This window comes from Zingiber officinale, chromosome 4B (genome assembly GCF_018446385.1).
Source record: "Zingiber officinale cultivar Zhangliang chromosome 4B, Zo_v1.1, whole genome shotgun sequence".
In the NCBI taxonomy this organism is placed as follows: Eukaryota; Viridiplantae; Streptophyta; class Magnoliopsida; order Zingiberales; family Zingiberaceae; genus Zingiber; species Zingiber officinale.
Window position 1 is genome coordinate 94,580,879 of NC_055993.1, and position 15,092 is coordinate 94,595,970.

Consider the following 15,092-nt stretch of genomic DNA (forward strand, 5'->3'; position numbering starts at 1 on the left):
TATTGAATATGATTCAATTGTGTAGTGAGAATTTTAATAAAGCTTCAATCGATTTTGTGGAGTAAGCATGCCATCGAACCGTGATAACTCTTTTTCATCCTCGTGTTTGTTCTTTTTTGTACGTCTTTATCTCGTTGCTCTGCGTAATCTCTTTCTCTCTTTCTCTCCTTTCACGTTAGAGGCTAAGAGATGTTGCCCCCACCTCTCTACGCAACAATAATTAATGATGCTTTATTCCTGGCCTTCAGCGATGAATGCTAAGCTTCCTGCTGCAAAGAGTTAACACATCGATTGGAGTATTTATGTTGTCTCCAATTAACTGTCTGTATTGGGGAAGTTGAAGCGTCTACGTAATCTGACTGTGAATCTCATTGTGAGTTGGTTTGTGCTTGAAATATGTGTTTTGTAGTTTAAACCATCTTTAAATCCCATAAATGATCTGAAATACTTAATAGGAAGATTGTCGAATTAATTTAATGATTCATTTTGACTAAAGTATATGAGTTCGTTTGCACTTGGAACAAGTGTTTTAGGTTCCATCCAATCTTAAAAAAGGTCTGAAACATCCAAAATTATTGGATATAGATTTATGCACAAATTGCTGAAGTTTTTTTGGTTCATTGACTGCATTGACAGAGCAAAGAATGGGTGATGCAGAAACTATCAAGGAAATTATATCAGAAGTTGATACAGACAATGCGAACCTCTCTTTAAAATTTGCCAAGGGTTTCGTTGTTATGCCTGAAATTTCTACTGGCTTTCAGTCCAACCGCAGGACTCAGATTAAGTAGGAGGAATTCTGTTCGCGAAACACAACAAGAAGTGAAGCTTATGTAACTTGCTTTCCCGGGACCGGCAAATCTAAATGTTAACCTCTGAATGAATATTGGATTTTCTTGATATTTCATTGTCATCATTGTGATTCAAGTGGAAAAGTGAAGATAATCTGGTTCTTCAAGTCACACTTCATGTGTCAAATGATGGATATGATGGATTGAGCCAAACTCCATATCATGTCTATGAAGCTCTGTTAATGGTCCATGATGATTGAATGAGGCTCCGAAAATAAACAACAAACATAAGCATGCATTTGAAAGATTCATATCATATTTCTGCTTTCAACTCAGGCCATGCTTTATGGCCAGTTCAAATTCTCAATGCAAAAAGTAGCAAGCAACTATATGAAATACACCATGCAAGAAATGAGACTAGCGATCACATATAAGACCCAAAAATAGAAATTATCATATCTATGCGAACAAGACCATGGCAGAGACATGAACTAAGCTCTCCTCAAGGCTCTTGACCAAGCTTATCACCCTCTCGTGACCATGCTTCCATTTCCTTCTCATGGTTTCAGAGCGGCCTTGTTCGACGACCAGATGCCCGGCCGCAGAGGAGGGCGTTCCTGGGGATTGGGTTCTCATCCCTCCATGAGTTGGCCGGAGAGTAGACTCGGAGATAGAACTGCTGCCCCAAATACTGTCTTGCCCAGTTCTCTGACCTGATGTTCCACAATCCTACATTGTCCAATGGCATGTAGATTGCAGACCATGATTTGGGGTACACCTGCAAATAAAAACCACCATCGATCACTATTTAGAATCGACTAAATTGAATCCTTGTATCCTCACCTGAACTGTGCATCGAGCTACTGCATCTCTCAGGTTGTAACCATCCCTGCTTGCTGCTGTCCATTGCCCTCCATCCATTCTGAAACTAAGCAATCAGTAATCTGAAACACGAAGTCACAGTTCATACAAAATGGCAGCGAGCCTCACCCGACGACCCAGAATGAGTATCCGTCGATGTGCCATGACTGCACGGTGTCCTCCCCGTTCTCGAAGATGATCTCGACGTAATCTCGCATGTTAGACGCCATGACTGAGGTCTGCAGATAACCAGACCCATAAGTCGGGTTATCCGGAATGCTTCCCAGGTTGAACACTCCCTGGATTTTGTAGAAATCGGCCACTTTGAGCGGCGTGTCGGCCGGAATGAAGGAGACACTGTTGACGGCGTATCTCTGTTTGCCATTGATGACCGGAGCAGAGTTGGCAAGCCTAATGGTTCTGGTGGTGTTCACGAGTCCATAATGATATGAACCTTGCGGATTTGGCCTCGGTCCACTTGCTGTCAGATTCCATCTAATGGATCGCGCCTGGTTGAGCGACCAGTCAATCTGAATAGTCGGCCCTCCCGGAGCTGGACCGGATGACCGCCCGCCGGAGTTGCTGTACCGGAAGACGGCGGTGGTCGATAGCACGGTGCTCGTGAACCGCGTGGAGACGACGATGTTGTAGTCCATCGGAGGCTGATCGGCCGTGACTAGAAACGAGCACGACTGGCCCAAATGGAGGTCGAAGGAAGAGTAAGCGTTTTGGAGAGTGTGCGATCCTTCCACCTCCACCAACAACAATGTGTGTCCTTGGATTCTTATGTTCAGTGATGTGGCCAATCCCACGTTCGATATCCGGAAACGATATGTTTTGCCTTGGTCGACGGTGAAGGTGTTTCCATACTGTCCTCTGCCATTGATCAGGACGCCATCAGGGAAGGGAAGATCTTTGCCGCTGTCTAATATGTATCTCAGATCCTGTAAAAGTTCAAGACCATCGATCAAGTAGGTTTCGTGCACCCTTTGGAAGAAGTAGGCGAAGGGATGGAGCTTACAGTGTGGTTAGCTTTGAACCAGTCACCGACCAAAAGCGTGTAATCATCTGCAGGAGGAGGGAACGGGACGGGGATCATCGGCCGGCTCAGGATTCTGATGCCGCCAAATCCGCCGGCGGCCTTGTGGAACCCCAGAGATGGGAAGTAGAAGTAGCTTCCGATCTGGTCCTTCAACTGCATGACGTAAGTGAAGTTGCCACCGGGTGGGATCGGGCAGTTGGTGCCGTAAACACCATCTTGCCATGAGTTTCTCCTCTGCTGTATCCCATTCCTGCCAAACAACTGCGGATGAAGAAACTGGAAGAGGAGCAGAAATGGATTAAAAGTTACCATGAAATGAGGAAGGGCTCGGGCAAGCTGTTGAAGACATTGATGATGATGTTGTCGTTGGTGACGGCATCGATCGGTGGTCCTGGAAACTGGCCATTGATCAAAATCCCCTGCCACAATTAAAAGAAGCTCCTTGAGCATCCAGAGAACAAGAATAAAGCAACCCCACGATCCCCACACACACACACCTGTTGCTCGACACCAAGAGGCCAGATATAGCCATAGGTCACGTTCCAGGTGTAGAACCTGTAAGGGTTCTCTCCCAGGACACAAGAAGGCAGCAAGAGCAGCAGAGAGAAGAAAGAGACCAAGAGGCTGCTCTTCCCCATCCTGAAGATGATGAAGAATGAGCAAGGAGGAGGAAGAGGAGAAATGCGAGTCCAAGAATGGATCCGTGGCATGATATATAGCAGGTGGCGATTATCTTTCTGACAGTGGGATAGTCGGCGGCCGGCCCCTCTTGCAGGATGTTTGAAAGTAGTGCGACATGAACTGTGAATTTACTGGGTTCGTTAAAGATTCACATTAGCATATAGTTTAGGTAACTTTTTGTGTTCTTGAAAGATAGATCCTTAGTTGGAGATCTCGAGTAGTTTGCAAGATCCTTCCCACCTGATACTGTTCCTGCTTTTTCTTGTTCCTACTTCAATGTTTGCTAGCTGGATCGTCACTGGCACTACTGACTGTCACCGATCCCATCCGCTCCACACTGTCAGCGTTGCATTGCTTCTTTATTACGGCCATTGATCTTACTGCAAAACCATGAAAAAAACATGGAAAACCAGATTGAGAGGATCACTAGTGGAAGGACAACCGACATTGGATGCTCTGTGGAAATCTACCAGTAATGACTTAAAAACTAAGTCAAAGATTTTAAAATTTCCAGATTGCATGGAAAAGATACAGAGACTCGCCATGTGAAAGGGCAGGGTTCTTCCTTCCAGTTCCGCAGCACGAAGACTCTGGTCCCATTGATTAAGTTATAACCTTAATTATTATAGCGCGTCGGTGGGATTAGAACGCCCCCATCTCGATGCATCATTGCATTGTATCTAATCTAATCGTCCAAATCCATTGACGGTTAAATCTCCATCTCGTAGTCAAAGTCAAACATGGAAAGTAAATAAGTTTTAAATGAGGTTCAATTTCATAATTTTCTTATCATAGTGTTTGGTGGGCTTGAGCTGACCCATTGGGAAACTGTCCAGCCTGTCCGGCCCACATATTTATCCGGCCCATATAGATGGCGGGAAACAGAGACCGGTCCCACGGCTACGCGGGTGCCTAGATGGCGTTCCCGCCAGTAACGATTTCCCGCCATCCCAAGACGCCTCTTTATTGGCTTTCGGCCGCCCCCGCTTCGTATCTCATTCCTTCTTCAGCCTTTTTCCTCTTCTCTTCCTCCTCGTCCGCCGCTCCTCTCGTCTCCGATCGGCTCTGGAATCGCGATGGACTCGGAAACAAAGGCAACCCCTTCTGCTATGGCCAAGAAGAGGCCTTTCGCCTCCCCGATCTCTACACTGGAATCGTCGGGCAAGGTCTCGCCGGCCGCCGACCAGATCTGCACGCCGGAGAAGCCACCGCAGCGATCCAGCAATCGAAGGCTCGCCTTCTCCATTAACGATGTGCGACGAGTCGCCTTAGGGCTTCAAAGGCCTCCTGATCGGTCTAATCTTGTTCAATCCGATGCCAATCTCTCGTCGGTGGAGGACCAGCTTGGGGATGGGTCGGCGCCTAGTTCCAGTCCCATGTTGCTGAAGGCTAAAACACTCCTTCCTGAAAAGTATGCTCTTCTTTTTACCCCTTTGACTTCACATGTGCGATTCTAATCAAGATAGCTTTCTCAATTGCCTCATTTGATTCTAGTATATACAGATTAATAGGAAATGCAATCGTCTTATATTTTTAATTTTTTAGGGTAATCATGCTTGAGCGGCATTTATCTTAGAATCTCAGTTATAATTAACTAGTTCATTTTGTGATTAGATACGAGTTGCTGTGTGAATTTTTCAATGCCATGGAGACCTCCATTCGTTTGCTTAGGCTAAAAGGGGCGTCGATGCCTACCTTTTCCAACGTCTGCAACAGTATTCAACATTTGACAGAAAGGTAAAAAAATTCTGGCACTATGAATTTGGCACTTCAATTTTGTCATGAAGTGGTTTAATTGCTTATTCAATTGTGTTTTTAGTTTTCTTATGAGGTTATTCTTCAAACTTTCAGGCGTTTCACCTACACGCATTTAGCACAGTTAAAATACATTCTACCTGAAGCTATAAGTCTCAAGAAGATTCTTGTTCATGATGAGCGTACTTGCTGCATGAAGCCAGAGCTTCAAGTTAATTTGCAAGTTGATGCTGTGGAAAAAATCATCAAGGGAAAAAGCGAAACTGGGTATACAGTCTTAAGGACTGTTTTCAGAGAACGGCTTCTTGGTTTCGTCAATGAACATCCAGAGGTAATGGAACCAAGTTTGTCCCTTTCCCTCTGCTAAATTTAGATATATCTTTTTTTGTTTTCAATTTTCAATCAAGTGTTTAAGTTAATAAATGATCATCATAGTGCTCAGTTCTTCCTTGAATTTACATGGTATAGCACCCAATGATTATATTATCTGTATTGAGGATTGTTCTAGAACCATTTCTGATTGTAAGTTTTGTACATCAGGGAGATGCGGTGCCAGAGGATGAGCTTCCACATCCATTTAATCAAACAAAATTGATTATGCGACCGAGTGTTGACATCAATGCCAATGGAATATGCAGCGAATCTTCACCGAATGCTGCTACCCGGCAGCCCTTTTTAGTTGCATCTCTCATGTCTCAGTCCTTTCAGAGGCGTTTTTCTAAATTTGCCGTTCCTAATTCAAAGAAAACTCCTTTGTCATCTCTTGGTGACGAATCAGCTATCAATGAAATTGCTGCATCTACTGCTTCATCACCTGCAAAATGTGCCTCTAGTCCACCAATGTGTCGGAAGTCTTTACTTGGTTCGCCTGCATCAACAATGATGTTGAGAAAACGTGGAGGCGATGAAGGGAAAGATGGGCACGAACATAATGATCAAGAGGGAACTCCTGCAAAACTCTTATTCACTCCATTAAAGATAATGTCTAGCACTCCGGAATATCCTACCCCAAAGAGATGCAGGACAACTCCTAGCTGTGACGGTCCACTATTGAACAAATCCGAGAAGAGGTCAACCCGGACAAAATTGTTTATGACTCCAAAGAAGAGTGGAAAAGCAGTGGCTGAGGAGGGTTTAGATAGAACTGCGTCTACTGATGTCCTCAGTATTCTACCAGAAGCTCTGTTAAAATCGGTGTGTAAATTTACTTCCCTTTCAGTGAATATGTACTACTTGAAACAAAGCAAATGTGTGCCTAATCAATTTGCTTGCATCTTTTTCCAGATTAAGGAGAAGGAGAAGAAAGCAGTGCAAGAGAAAGAAGACGGTGTTGTGGAAGCAATTAAAAGGCAAAAGTTGATAGCTTCTTTGCCCAACGTTTTCAACATGATCCTACTCGCTTATCAGTCGTGGCAGAGATCTGTTGTGCCAAAGCATGAATTGATCAATAAGTTAATATCGAGTAACTCTAAGATAGTTGATAAAGGTAAGGCAGAAGGAATTCATGCTGGAATTTGATAAAGTGATTTGTAAATGTTTTTGCAACTAAAACAACTGAACATGAATTTGCAGGTGAAGTGGAAGAACAGTTGAACCTTTTGATAGAATTAGTTCCAGAATGGATCTCTGAAAAGACTGGCAGCTCGGGGCTCAATCTATGTTGGTAAGCCTTTACAATCACGATTCTTATTCTGAGTTATGCAATATTCTTTGTAGTCTGTGAAGTCGTTTGTTCTGCAGCAAAACCTTGATTGTACAATGAAATCCCTGCTGACTCATTGCAAAATCTTGTTTTTTTCCAGTGTAAACAAGGCATCAAATGCAGACGAAATCCGGAGAAGATTATTAGAAGCAGAATAGAAGAGAAGCACCAGAAAGCTACATGGCATTGTCTGCTAACTTGAGAACAAACTGCAGATAGCACTTATTTTGATCAAGTGTTGGTGTCATGTTCAACATTTTCTTTTTTGTCCAGAAGCTTGAATATGATAGTGTTCAATCAAAAATGTAAACTTTGAATACCAGTCATTTGGTGTTTTAAGTGCTATTTATAAGAAGAATGGTGCCTGATGGTCTCTGATTTATATACATTGGCCAATTTGTTAGAAGCTACACTTTTCATGTATGTTATGGTCTTCAGAAGCAAAAAAAGTCCTAGATTAGTATAGCAATAATCATTTCACATGTGTTTTTGTTACTGAAGGAGTAGGTGTGGTAGTGTAATTGAGCTGAGTGGAATTTGATTGTGAATGTGTTCAAGATTATTAGGAACAACTAAACATGAAACAAAGATGAAAGTATTGCCAACTAAGCCGGGTAGAGAGTGAACTATTCTTCCACCCTTTGTTAAAGAATACTTGTCATTTACAGCTTTAGAGTGATATAAAAAAAAAAAACAATCATCCTTGAACATAAATAGCTTCTTTAATGTCAAAAAATCAACAATGACAGTTAATTTCTTGCTATTGATTATTTTGCTTTAATGTTGATTGTTGAAGTAATAGGTTGTTCATTGATATGCTTGCTTTGTAGGATGTCTTTGTTATGAGTTTCGTAGTTTGGTCAAAAGGAATTAACGAACCAAATGAGCTCACGGTCAACAAATCAAACATCATAGAGAAAAACAATTGGATAGATTCAATTTAGAGTCATACGATTTATGACATTGTTACAGTTTTACTTCATTTGTAACAGCATCCACAATGCTGTTAATGCGGGAAGCGTTAATGCGTTAATGCGAACATGTGCCAACGTGGATACTTTTTTATTGCACTGCATCATGCCGGCATTAGCACTATGAAAATGAGCAACATTGCAGTACAAAAGCAATCTCCACTTCGTTTGTCGCCATATTGATGCAGTGCAATCAGCCATGATAGATATCATTTTCTATCAATAAAAAGTATTCGATCCTTAATTATCTTTATGACGCACTCCAGTTTGTTCGTCCTTTGTAATACTGCCCTTCATCCTGTTTGAAAATCTCTCTTTTGTAAGATATTGACCATCTTTCTGGATGATCTAATGCTGACACTTGATATAATGTGCATCTTTATAAAACTAATTATATCGATATCTTAGATGAGCATTCTGAAAGACAAATGAAATATACAGCATCCTCAATGCAACATATCAGACATCTTTTCTGGATTCTTACATAAATGAAGAATTTGAAGAAACTAAAAACTTACAGACCAAATAAATTTTCATCGTCAGTTTTCATCTCAACTGACGATGGTAGGAGAAGACTGCACTGCAAAAAGAAGTGACTTAGTTGTTTGCTCAAATAGTTCTTATGCTCCACTCAATGGGAGATTTTGGAGTGCTAGGTACTACCAAGTTCAGCCAAACACTCAGCCAACATCCCATAGTATATTACTCTTTAATGGATTAATTTCTTTACTTGTATAGGTTTTGATGACATACTATGCTTGTACCAAGAAGACTTTGGAAATCATCTCTGTGCACCCCAAATTTTACATTCAAATGCTACGTCACATAAGTGGTTCTTTAGAGCTGTATCTACTATTTGCATCTGATCAATAAGGTCTCTGGAGGTGCATCAATCTAGTCTTTGGCGGTCTTTGGAGGTCTTTGGAAGTGTATACCCTTTTTCAAAAGTTTTCTTTAGGTGGGCTCAAGATATTTGCTCTAGCTTGATATAAAAGAAACAAAACAGCTTAGCTTGCACTCACTCTCGGTGCGCTTCAATATTTTCTTGTATCAAGGCTTTTATATCCACACCTTTTTGCCATCCAGCGCAATTACTTGGCTGCAAGAAGAGTGATATGTATTAGCTGCAAATTCTTATGGTCGAGATTCGAGGAGAATCCAATTCATAATACTCTTCACAGAAAGAAATTAAACTAGCAGACACTACCAAACTTCCTCATGTGACAACTAACTACAATGCACAGACTATCCAATCAAACTATTTTACCATGTGTAAGGAGCATTTTGCATAAAGATTAAGAATATAAGTAATTTAACTAAAACATGTTGTATCATAAACACTAGAGATTCTAATTATAATACTAAACCAAAAACAAGTTGATTAGAGATGAAAAATAATTATAATAGGAATAAAGTGTATAGTAAAACTTCTTAAGGAAAAAAATTAACAAAGTTTCAAAACTAAATGGAGTGAGATTTCATAAAAATATTTGTTTGTTCTACACCACCTTTCCCAAGACTATAGTGTGTGCTTGCTTTCTAGGAGATTCCTTCTTATCAATGGATTCTTCAGGTCTTCTTTTCATTCCTATTCTTGAACTCCATAATATGAACATAAGCCCAACATTGCAACTTAATAATATAGGAGAGTACCATATAACTAGCATAAAATTGAGAGATTGTGGCAATCAGAAGATGCAACCAAAAATACTAAAATAATTCTTCCATTTCACTGCAAGTCTCTTCGTAACCTATTTTGAAGAAATGCCTCTATCAATAATTTTTCATTTAAAAAAATACCATGAATTAAGTTCATAACAAAATATATTATATCCATATATTTTGAAGAAATGGCACTAGAAGATTCGTTTCGTGGTACTTGTATTGTTGTGAATGTGTTACAAGTAATTAGTAACACTTAGGAAAATTCTTTCAAGATAGATCCGATCTATTGTAGTCGAACTTACCTGGCACTGAACTTGCATTGTGATTGGAAACCATACATGTAGTGCCTGTTAATGTTGTAGAGGTATTAACAGGGATGGACTTAATGTAACACCTAGAAGAAGAATGCAGTGGGTGAGCAGCAGACCGATGTGCAGCTGAGCTGGAAATTTTCTTCTCATAACCAACCAAATGGGAATGATGCACCCTATTATGGCAAAAAGAAACACCAAAAAATGCATGAGAAAAATAAAGTAGTTGCAAACCAAAAGAATTCAAACTTCTTTTGGAAGTACAAACTCGAGGAGCATTACCCACCAGTATGAATATATTATAAAATGCCAAGTGTAACTATAAAATTCTAAATATAACCCAAAGAAAGCATATAGAAGCTAAATCTACAATTTTGGTTAGTTGAAAGCTGGGTTACTTTCTATGACTTGCATTATTTTCCTTCAAATCATTCAACATGCTCAAAATTCAACAAACAAAGACCAAAATCGGACTTTGTCATTAGTATTTTGTGCCCACATTACATTCAGTTATTCCATTTTTTGCAGAAAAGGGCAAATAGCATAAGTAGATAGACAGATTGAGTGTATAGTCACAGATAAATAATGTTTTTACATAGATTAGTCAACTGATCTCAAATTCATTTTGCCTAGAATGTATTACTCATATTATGAAATGGTTTCATGTACCTTCACTCCCTCTAATGATCAAGATAGTTGATGGATTTGTGTCTTTATCGTCAACCAAGGGACGAGATCAACCTAACAATGCACACTTAAGGATGTTCTTCCACAGCCCTAATATAAACCTTAAAAAATGTCAGAAAATAGAAATTACTCATATATGTCAGAAAATGTCAGAAAACAGTACTCATATGTCATTTATTTCAATTGAGTCTCCATTTTTCATATAGACTTGATCTTTCAAAACCTTGCTAATCATGTGTGGGTTTTAAAAAGTTCACCTCAAGTACACCTTAAAAGGTCAAACAATATAAAAATTTAATCAATAGGGGCAATGACCTCCAAATCTAATGAAAGGTTATTGAGAAGCTTAGAAAGTCCTAATTTTGTACATGAAGCAAAGATAATGACTAAAAGTAAAGCGAGAATGAATTAGAATTCTTACCAACCACACCTTTGCCTCTATAACTTGCTCCATGGTGAAACGGCTGAGAAAGTGAAATAATAATTTCAATAAATAGATTCAAGAAATATATGGCTAAGCATATATAGGATGAAGCCATGAAGAAATATTTTAAATGTCATCGATGTATCCAGTTTAGAACAAACCTCTATCTTCTCACCAACGTGTGCTCGGTACTGAACACATTCACAGTATTTGAGATCTCTGGCTATATAATGGTGCTCTACTTCACATTCATATAAAATAATTTTGAAATTGTCCGGCATGTGCAAATATAGAATTGAGCAGTATACCTGTAGGATTACAAAGACAACAATAAAATTTAAAGTGTTTAGAAAACACAAAACGACTTTCTTATGATAAGTAGAACATATAAAGTAATACTCGGAGAGAATAGCAAAGTCTCCTTGCAATATGGTTTTGTGTTTTCTGCAAACAACTACTATTTGCACGCACTTGATTAGGTGCTCCACTTATCAATATATATGGAAACCAGAAAATATAAGCACTAAATTGTTTGACTAATAATAGGTGTCAATGGCTCAATACATCAAAACTATATAAATATTCAGCTAAAGTTCAACAAGACAAGATTTGAAGTTTGGGAAGGATCACAAGTGCATGGAAGAAGACTTATTATATAGGTAGAAACATGATAATGGATTACATATTTGGACATATGTTCAGACATGGCAATATAAACTGCAGCAGATTTTAATTTCAAGAATATGAAAATATTAACCTTTTCATCAATTTCAAAATCAAGTTCGGTCTCCCCTGTGTCATTGTGCCATAAGTTATATATGATTATTTTGGTACCATGATTTCCCATATCATTAAACTGCAAAGTAGATCGAGATGAATGTGATTCTGTTTGCCGGGACAAAGAAACATGATGTTACCATCATCTTAATATATTTTTAAAAAGCTCATGCAGTGCCGCAAGAGTATTGGATCCATTCCACCACCATCATCTTGATGTAAAATCAAATCAAGTCAAAAATTCAAGGGAAAATTAGTAAAGGAAAACAAAACACTCTCCTCTTAATATTAAAAACGAAAATAAAAGAAACAAATATTTATTTGATAACAACTACCTTGAATTAATAATGAAGGTTTGCTTGAATGTTGATTACTAGGTTTATCAATTTTGACAAATGTAGAACCATTACTTATCTGGATCACAGGCAACATTAGAATATTGTCAATTTACTCATAGCTCACCAAAGGCTTTCTAAAGCATAAACTAATGCAACTGAACCCCCCCACAAAATTTACTATGACATTCAAACATATAAATAAACCTCCTATATCAAGAAGAGAAAGCTATTCTCATAGAGAAGGCAGGCTGAAGGTCTTGCCTCATCAAATGCATTATCAAGCTCTGCTATTGCTGGAAATCAAACAAAAGAGATAAAGCAAGATAGCTAGTAAATTGTTGAAAAAGAAAAACCATATTGATTAAATGCAAACAGTGGATACACCTCCAAAGACCCATTTATGTGAAGTAGCATTTGAATGTAGAAACTTGGGGTGGACACAGAGACGATTTCCAAAATCTCCTTGGTACAAACATAGTATCTGTCCTATATAAGTTTAAGAAGAAATTATTCCATTAAAGAGTAATATACTATGGGATGTTGGCTGAGCGTTCGGTTGAACTTCATAATCCCCAACACTCTAGAATCTCCTACTGAGTGGAGCATAAGAACCATTAGAGCAAACAACCAAGCTACTTCCATTAGAAGTGCAGTCTTTTCCCATCATTGCCAGCTAAGGTGAAAATTCATTTGGTATCTGTTGGTTTTTGTTTTCTTCAAATCCTTCATTTATGTAGTAATCCAGAGAAGGTATCTGATATGTTGCACCTATAGATGCAAATTATATCAAGCGTCAGCATTAGATCATCCAGAAAGATTCTCAATATCTTACAAAAGAGAGATTTTCAAATAAGATATAGGGCAGTATTACAAAGGACGAACAAACTGGGGTACTTCATAAAGATGATTTTTTTTATTCTTTTATGATTCTATGATTTAGATTCTCAGCCGAATAGGAGTTGGTGACTGGTGCAAACCCTGTCTAATCCTTAAGGTTTAGAACCGATATGGAGATGGACATCACAAGCTGTTCTCTGCAAAGTTAACTGGCTGAACTCTACCTGTTCGTTTTACAAGAAAAAAAAAAAGAACGGAAAGGACTCTCTTCTCCTTCCTCAGTTCCTCCCCATCTTTCAGCTTGGTTTACTTAGATGGATAACCAGGAAGAGGAAGAAACTATAAAGGGGGAAGGTAAGCAACAAAAACACGATCATGCAATCCTCATTACCTTTTCATCTATCTTCTTCTACCTTCTCCCATTCAAAATGTACAACCACAACGCTCATATAAATGAAAACAAACAACGCATTCAAGAGAGTGATTACTCTCTCAGCAGATTCAAAACCTTGGAAAGAAGAAAAAAATTAACACCAAAGGATAAAATCAAGCAACACTTACATAGCAAAAACAGACCTTTATGATTCCTTCAACTTTTCAAGTTTAGTGACGCTTCCTGTTAAAACCCCAAGAATCGTTGAGCAACAGATGCCCTGTTAAGAAAAAATGACCTAGCGAGAAAAGGGATGTCCAATTTGTAATTTTACATGAATGGGACAGATAACCACTCGCCCAACCGACTATTTCGCCTCCACGCGTACGGAGGATTGAAGGGCCGCATACAAGTTCGGGTGACCGTATATAAGAAAGTAGGTTTCAACTTTCAAGGCTCGCAGTTAGTTACGTTGTCTTTTACAGTTTACTACTGACTCGAATTTTATTTTTATTTTTTCAAAAACAACCTTTTTTTAAACTTTAGCAATTTTAATTGGAGGAGAATTACCGTAAAAAAAGTTATTATTGCCATACTAATGCTCTTTTTGAAAAAAAAAAATGCATAGTCTTAGAATAATTTAAAATTTTCGAAAATATTCACTAGGCACCGTCATTAATCAACAAGCTTCGGGTAGACAAAATTTAAGGCGTTAATATATTTTTAAAAATAAAGATTAATTTTTAATAAATAAATATTATTAAAGTCATTTAGTTTTTTAAAGTAAAATTTAAAATGATAATTTTATAACTTATAAAAGATTATTTTCACAATTAAAATTTTATGTTACAGTATGAACCTTATCGGTATAAAAACTCACTTCTTTATTAGAAAATTTAAAAACATAAACATTCTTTTATATTAAATTTTTAAGTATAATTTGTTAAAAAAATAATATATTTGTCTAATATATTAATTAAATAAATAAAATTAAATTTCACCGATAAAATATTTAAAATATTAACTAATCGTTAACTACTAATAACTTATTGTAATATTATTAGCTTACGTTTTTAATTACTATTTTAATTTTTTTATTCATCGATTTTAACTTAAGGAAATCTTGATAAATAAAATCATTATTATAAATAAAATTATTATTATATCACCTAGAGGTAACATATTCAAGTAATTTATATAACCTTGATATGGGATCAAGAGGTGTCACATAGGTAAAGAAGTCAATAGTTTCACTAAAACTATCAAAGTCAACAACAAGTGGGCCCGACCCTCGACTCCCAACTCCTTGCCCCGGCTCTGGGCTCCGTGATGATCGATCCCGATACCTTGTTCCTTGATTCAGATAGATCTCAGCTAAATCAAAATGATGTCAACCATCGATAAATCAAGATGATACATTGTCACTAGCTAAAAACATGAGAAAAATAATTGTTATCCTTGAAGAAAGTAAGAAATGTAGCCATTTATTCTGAAATAAATGGGCAATGATAGTCATCTAATTCTGGAAAATGTGGGTAATGAAGGCGAAAATTGGCGAAAATCCGAGGACACGTGGAGAACGTGGAAATCAATTGCAACCCTATAAAAGGTAGCATATTCTGACGAGCACGGATACACATACAAATAAACACAAAACCCTAACATCACAACTCTTCTACTTTTCTCCTCCATCAAAGATTTATTTGAACGTCAGAGTGGCTGCGTTGGGGAACTCCTTAGTCGTCATTCTAATTTTTGCTCCTTGGTGTTTCCTTCCTAGCTTTCACCATACCATTATGCAAAACCACGTGGCCAAGTGGCCAATGAGTCAATCAATTACCTTGACGCCTATTCATCGGTGAGTTGTCCATTAGCGT

General features: G+C 38.2%; 3 protein-coding genes across 14 annotated transcripts; 1 reads left to right on the forward strand and 2 right to left on the reverse strand.

Annotated features, from left to right (window-relative positions):
• Nucleotides 1-1,138: 1,138 nt before the first annotated feature.
• Nucleotides 1,139-3,508, reverse strand: LOC121975562 (L-ascorbate oxidase homolog). The gene is made up of 6 exons (XM_042527280.1): nucleotides 3,192-3,508; nucleotides 3,004-3,113; nucleotides 2,674-2,944; nucleotides 1,782-2,596; nucleotides 1,635-1,713; nucleotides 1,139-1,569 (listed from the first exon to the last, which is right to left on the reverse strand). The coding sequence occupies exons 1-6, from the start codon at nucleotides 3,402-3,404 to the stop codon at nucleotides 1,357-1,359; spliced, it is 1,701 nt and encodes a 566-aa protein (XP_042383214.1). The 5' UTR covers nucleotides 3,405-3,508; the 3' UTR covers nucleotides 1,139-1,356.
• Nucleotides 3,509-4,373: 865 nt separating this feature from the next.
• LOC121975563 (CDT1-like protein a, chloroplastic) lies at nucleotides 4,374-7,214 on the forward strand. The gene is made up of 7 exons (XM_042527281.1): nucleotides 4,374-4,786; nucleotides 4,990-5,112; nucleotides 5,227-5,461; nucleotides 5,671-6,324; nucleotides 6,415-6,616; nucleotides 6,703-6,793; nucleotides 6,933-7,214. Exons 1-7 carry the CDS (start codon nucleotides 4,452-4,454, stop codon nucleotides 6,988-6,990), a joined length of 1,698 nt encoding a protein of 565 aa, XP_042383215.1. The 5' UTR covers nucleotides 4,374-4,451; the 3' UTR covers nucleotides 6,991-7,214.
• A 1,046-nt stretch (nucleotides 7,215-8,260) lies between these two features.
• On the reverse strand, nucleotides 8,261-13,574 carry LOC121975564 (protein MICRORCHIDIA 5-like). 12 transcript variants are annotated; one of them, XR_006110350.1, is made up of 9 exons: nucleotides 13,404-13,574; nucleotides 12,537-12,773; nucleotides 11,648-11,746; nucleotides 11,052-11,198; nucleotides 10,888-10,930; nucleotides 9,896-9,955; nucleotides 9,771-9,815; nucleotides 8,826-8,902; nucleotides 8,261-8,739 (listed from the first exon to the last, which is right to left on the reverse strand). XR_006110350.1 is itself a non-coding variant. In XM_042527284.1 (8 exons), exons 2-8 carry the CDS (start codon nucleotides 12,645-12,647, stop codon nucleotides 8,895-8,897), a joined length of 513 nt encoding a protein of 170 aa, XP_042383218.1. In that variant the 5' UTR covers nucleotides 12,648-12,773; nucleotides 13,404-13,574; the 3' UTR covers nucleotides 8,261-8,894. The 12 variants fall into 12 exon arrangements, 3 of the variants coding, with proteins under 3 accessions (XP_042383218.1, XP_042383216.1, XP_042383217.1); XR_006110355.1 differs by lacking the exon at nucleotides 11,648-11,746 and adding an exon at nucleotides 10,449-10,556 and having other exon boundaries at nucleotides 8,261-8,902; nucleotides 13,404-13,553; XR_006110353.1 differs by lacking the exon at nucleotides 11,648-11,746 and adding an exon at nucleotides 10,449-10,556 and having other exon boundaries at nucleotides 9,771-9,955; nucleotides 13,404-13,553.
• Nucleotides 13,575-15,092: the final 1,518 nt, after the last annotated feature.

Bases quoted from the DNA above. Each gene is read 5' to 3' on its own strand.
- LOC121975563 (XM_042527281.1), top strand. From the start codon at position 4,452: ATGGACTCGGAAACAAAGGCAACCCCTTCTGCTATGGCCAAGAAGAGG. The intron at 4,787-4,989 runs GTATGCTCTTCT...TTTTGTGATTAG, and splicing joins AAAACACTCCTTCCTGAAAA to ATACGAGTTGCTGTGTGAAT. The intron at 6,794-6,932 runs GTAAGCCTTTAC...GTTTTTTTCCAG, and splicing joins TCGGGGCTCAATCTATGTTG to TGTAAACAAGGCATCAAATG.
- LOC121975562 (XM_042527280.1), bottom strand. From the start codon at position 3,404: ATGCCACGGATCCATTCTTGGACTCGCATTTCTCCTCTTCCTCCTCCT. The intron at 2,945-3,003 runs GTAACTTTTAAT...GTTGTTTGGCAG, and splicing joins GAGCCCTTCCTCATTTCATG to GAATGGGATACAGCAGAGGA. The intron at 2,597-2,673 runs GTAAGCTCCATC...GAACTTTTACAG, and splicing joins GGTTCAAAGCTAACCACACT to GATCTGAGATACATATTAGA.
- LOC121975564 (XM_042527282.1), bottom strand. From the start codon at position 12,647: ATGGAAGTAGCTTGGTTGTTTGCTCTAATGGTTCTTATGCTCCACTCA. The intron at 11,747-12,536 runs GTATATTACTCT...TCTACTTTGCAG, and splicing joins CGCTCAGCCAACATCCCATA to TTTAATGATATGGGAAATCA. The intron at 11,199-11,647 runs GTTAATATTTTC...GTAATCCTACAG, and splicing joins ATTTTGAAATTGATGAAAAG to GTATACTGCTCAATTCTATA.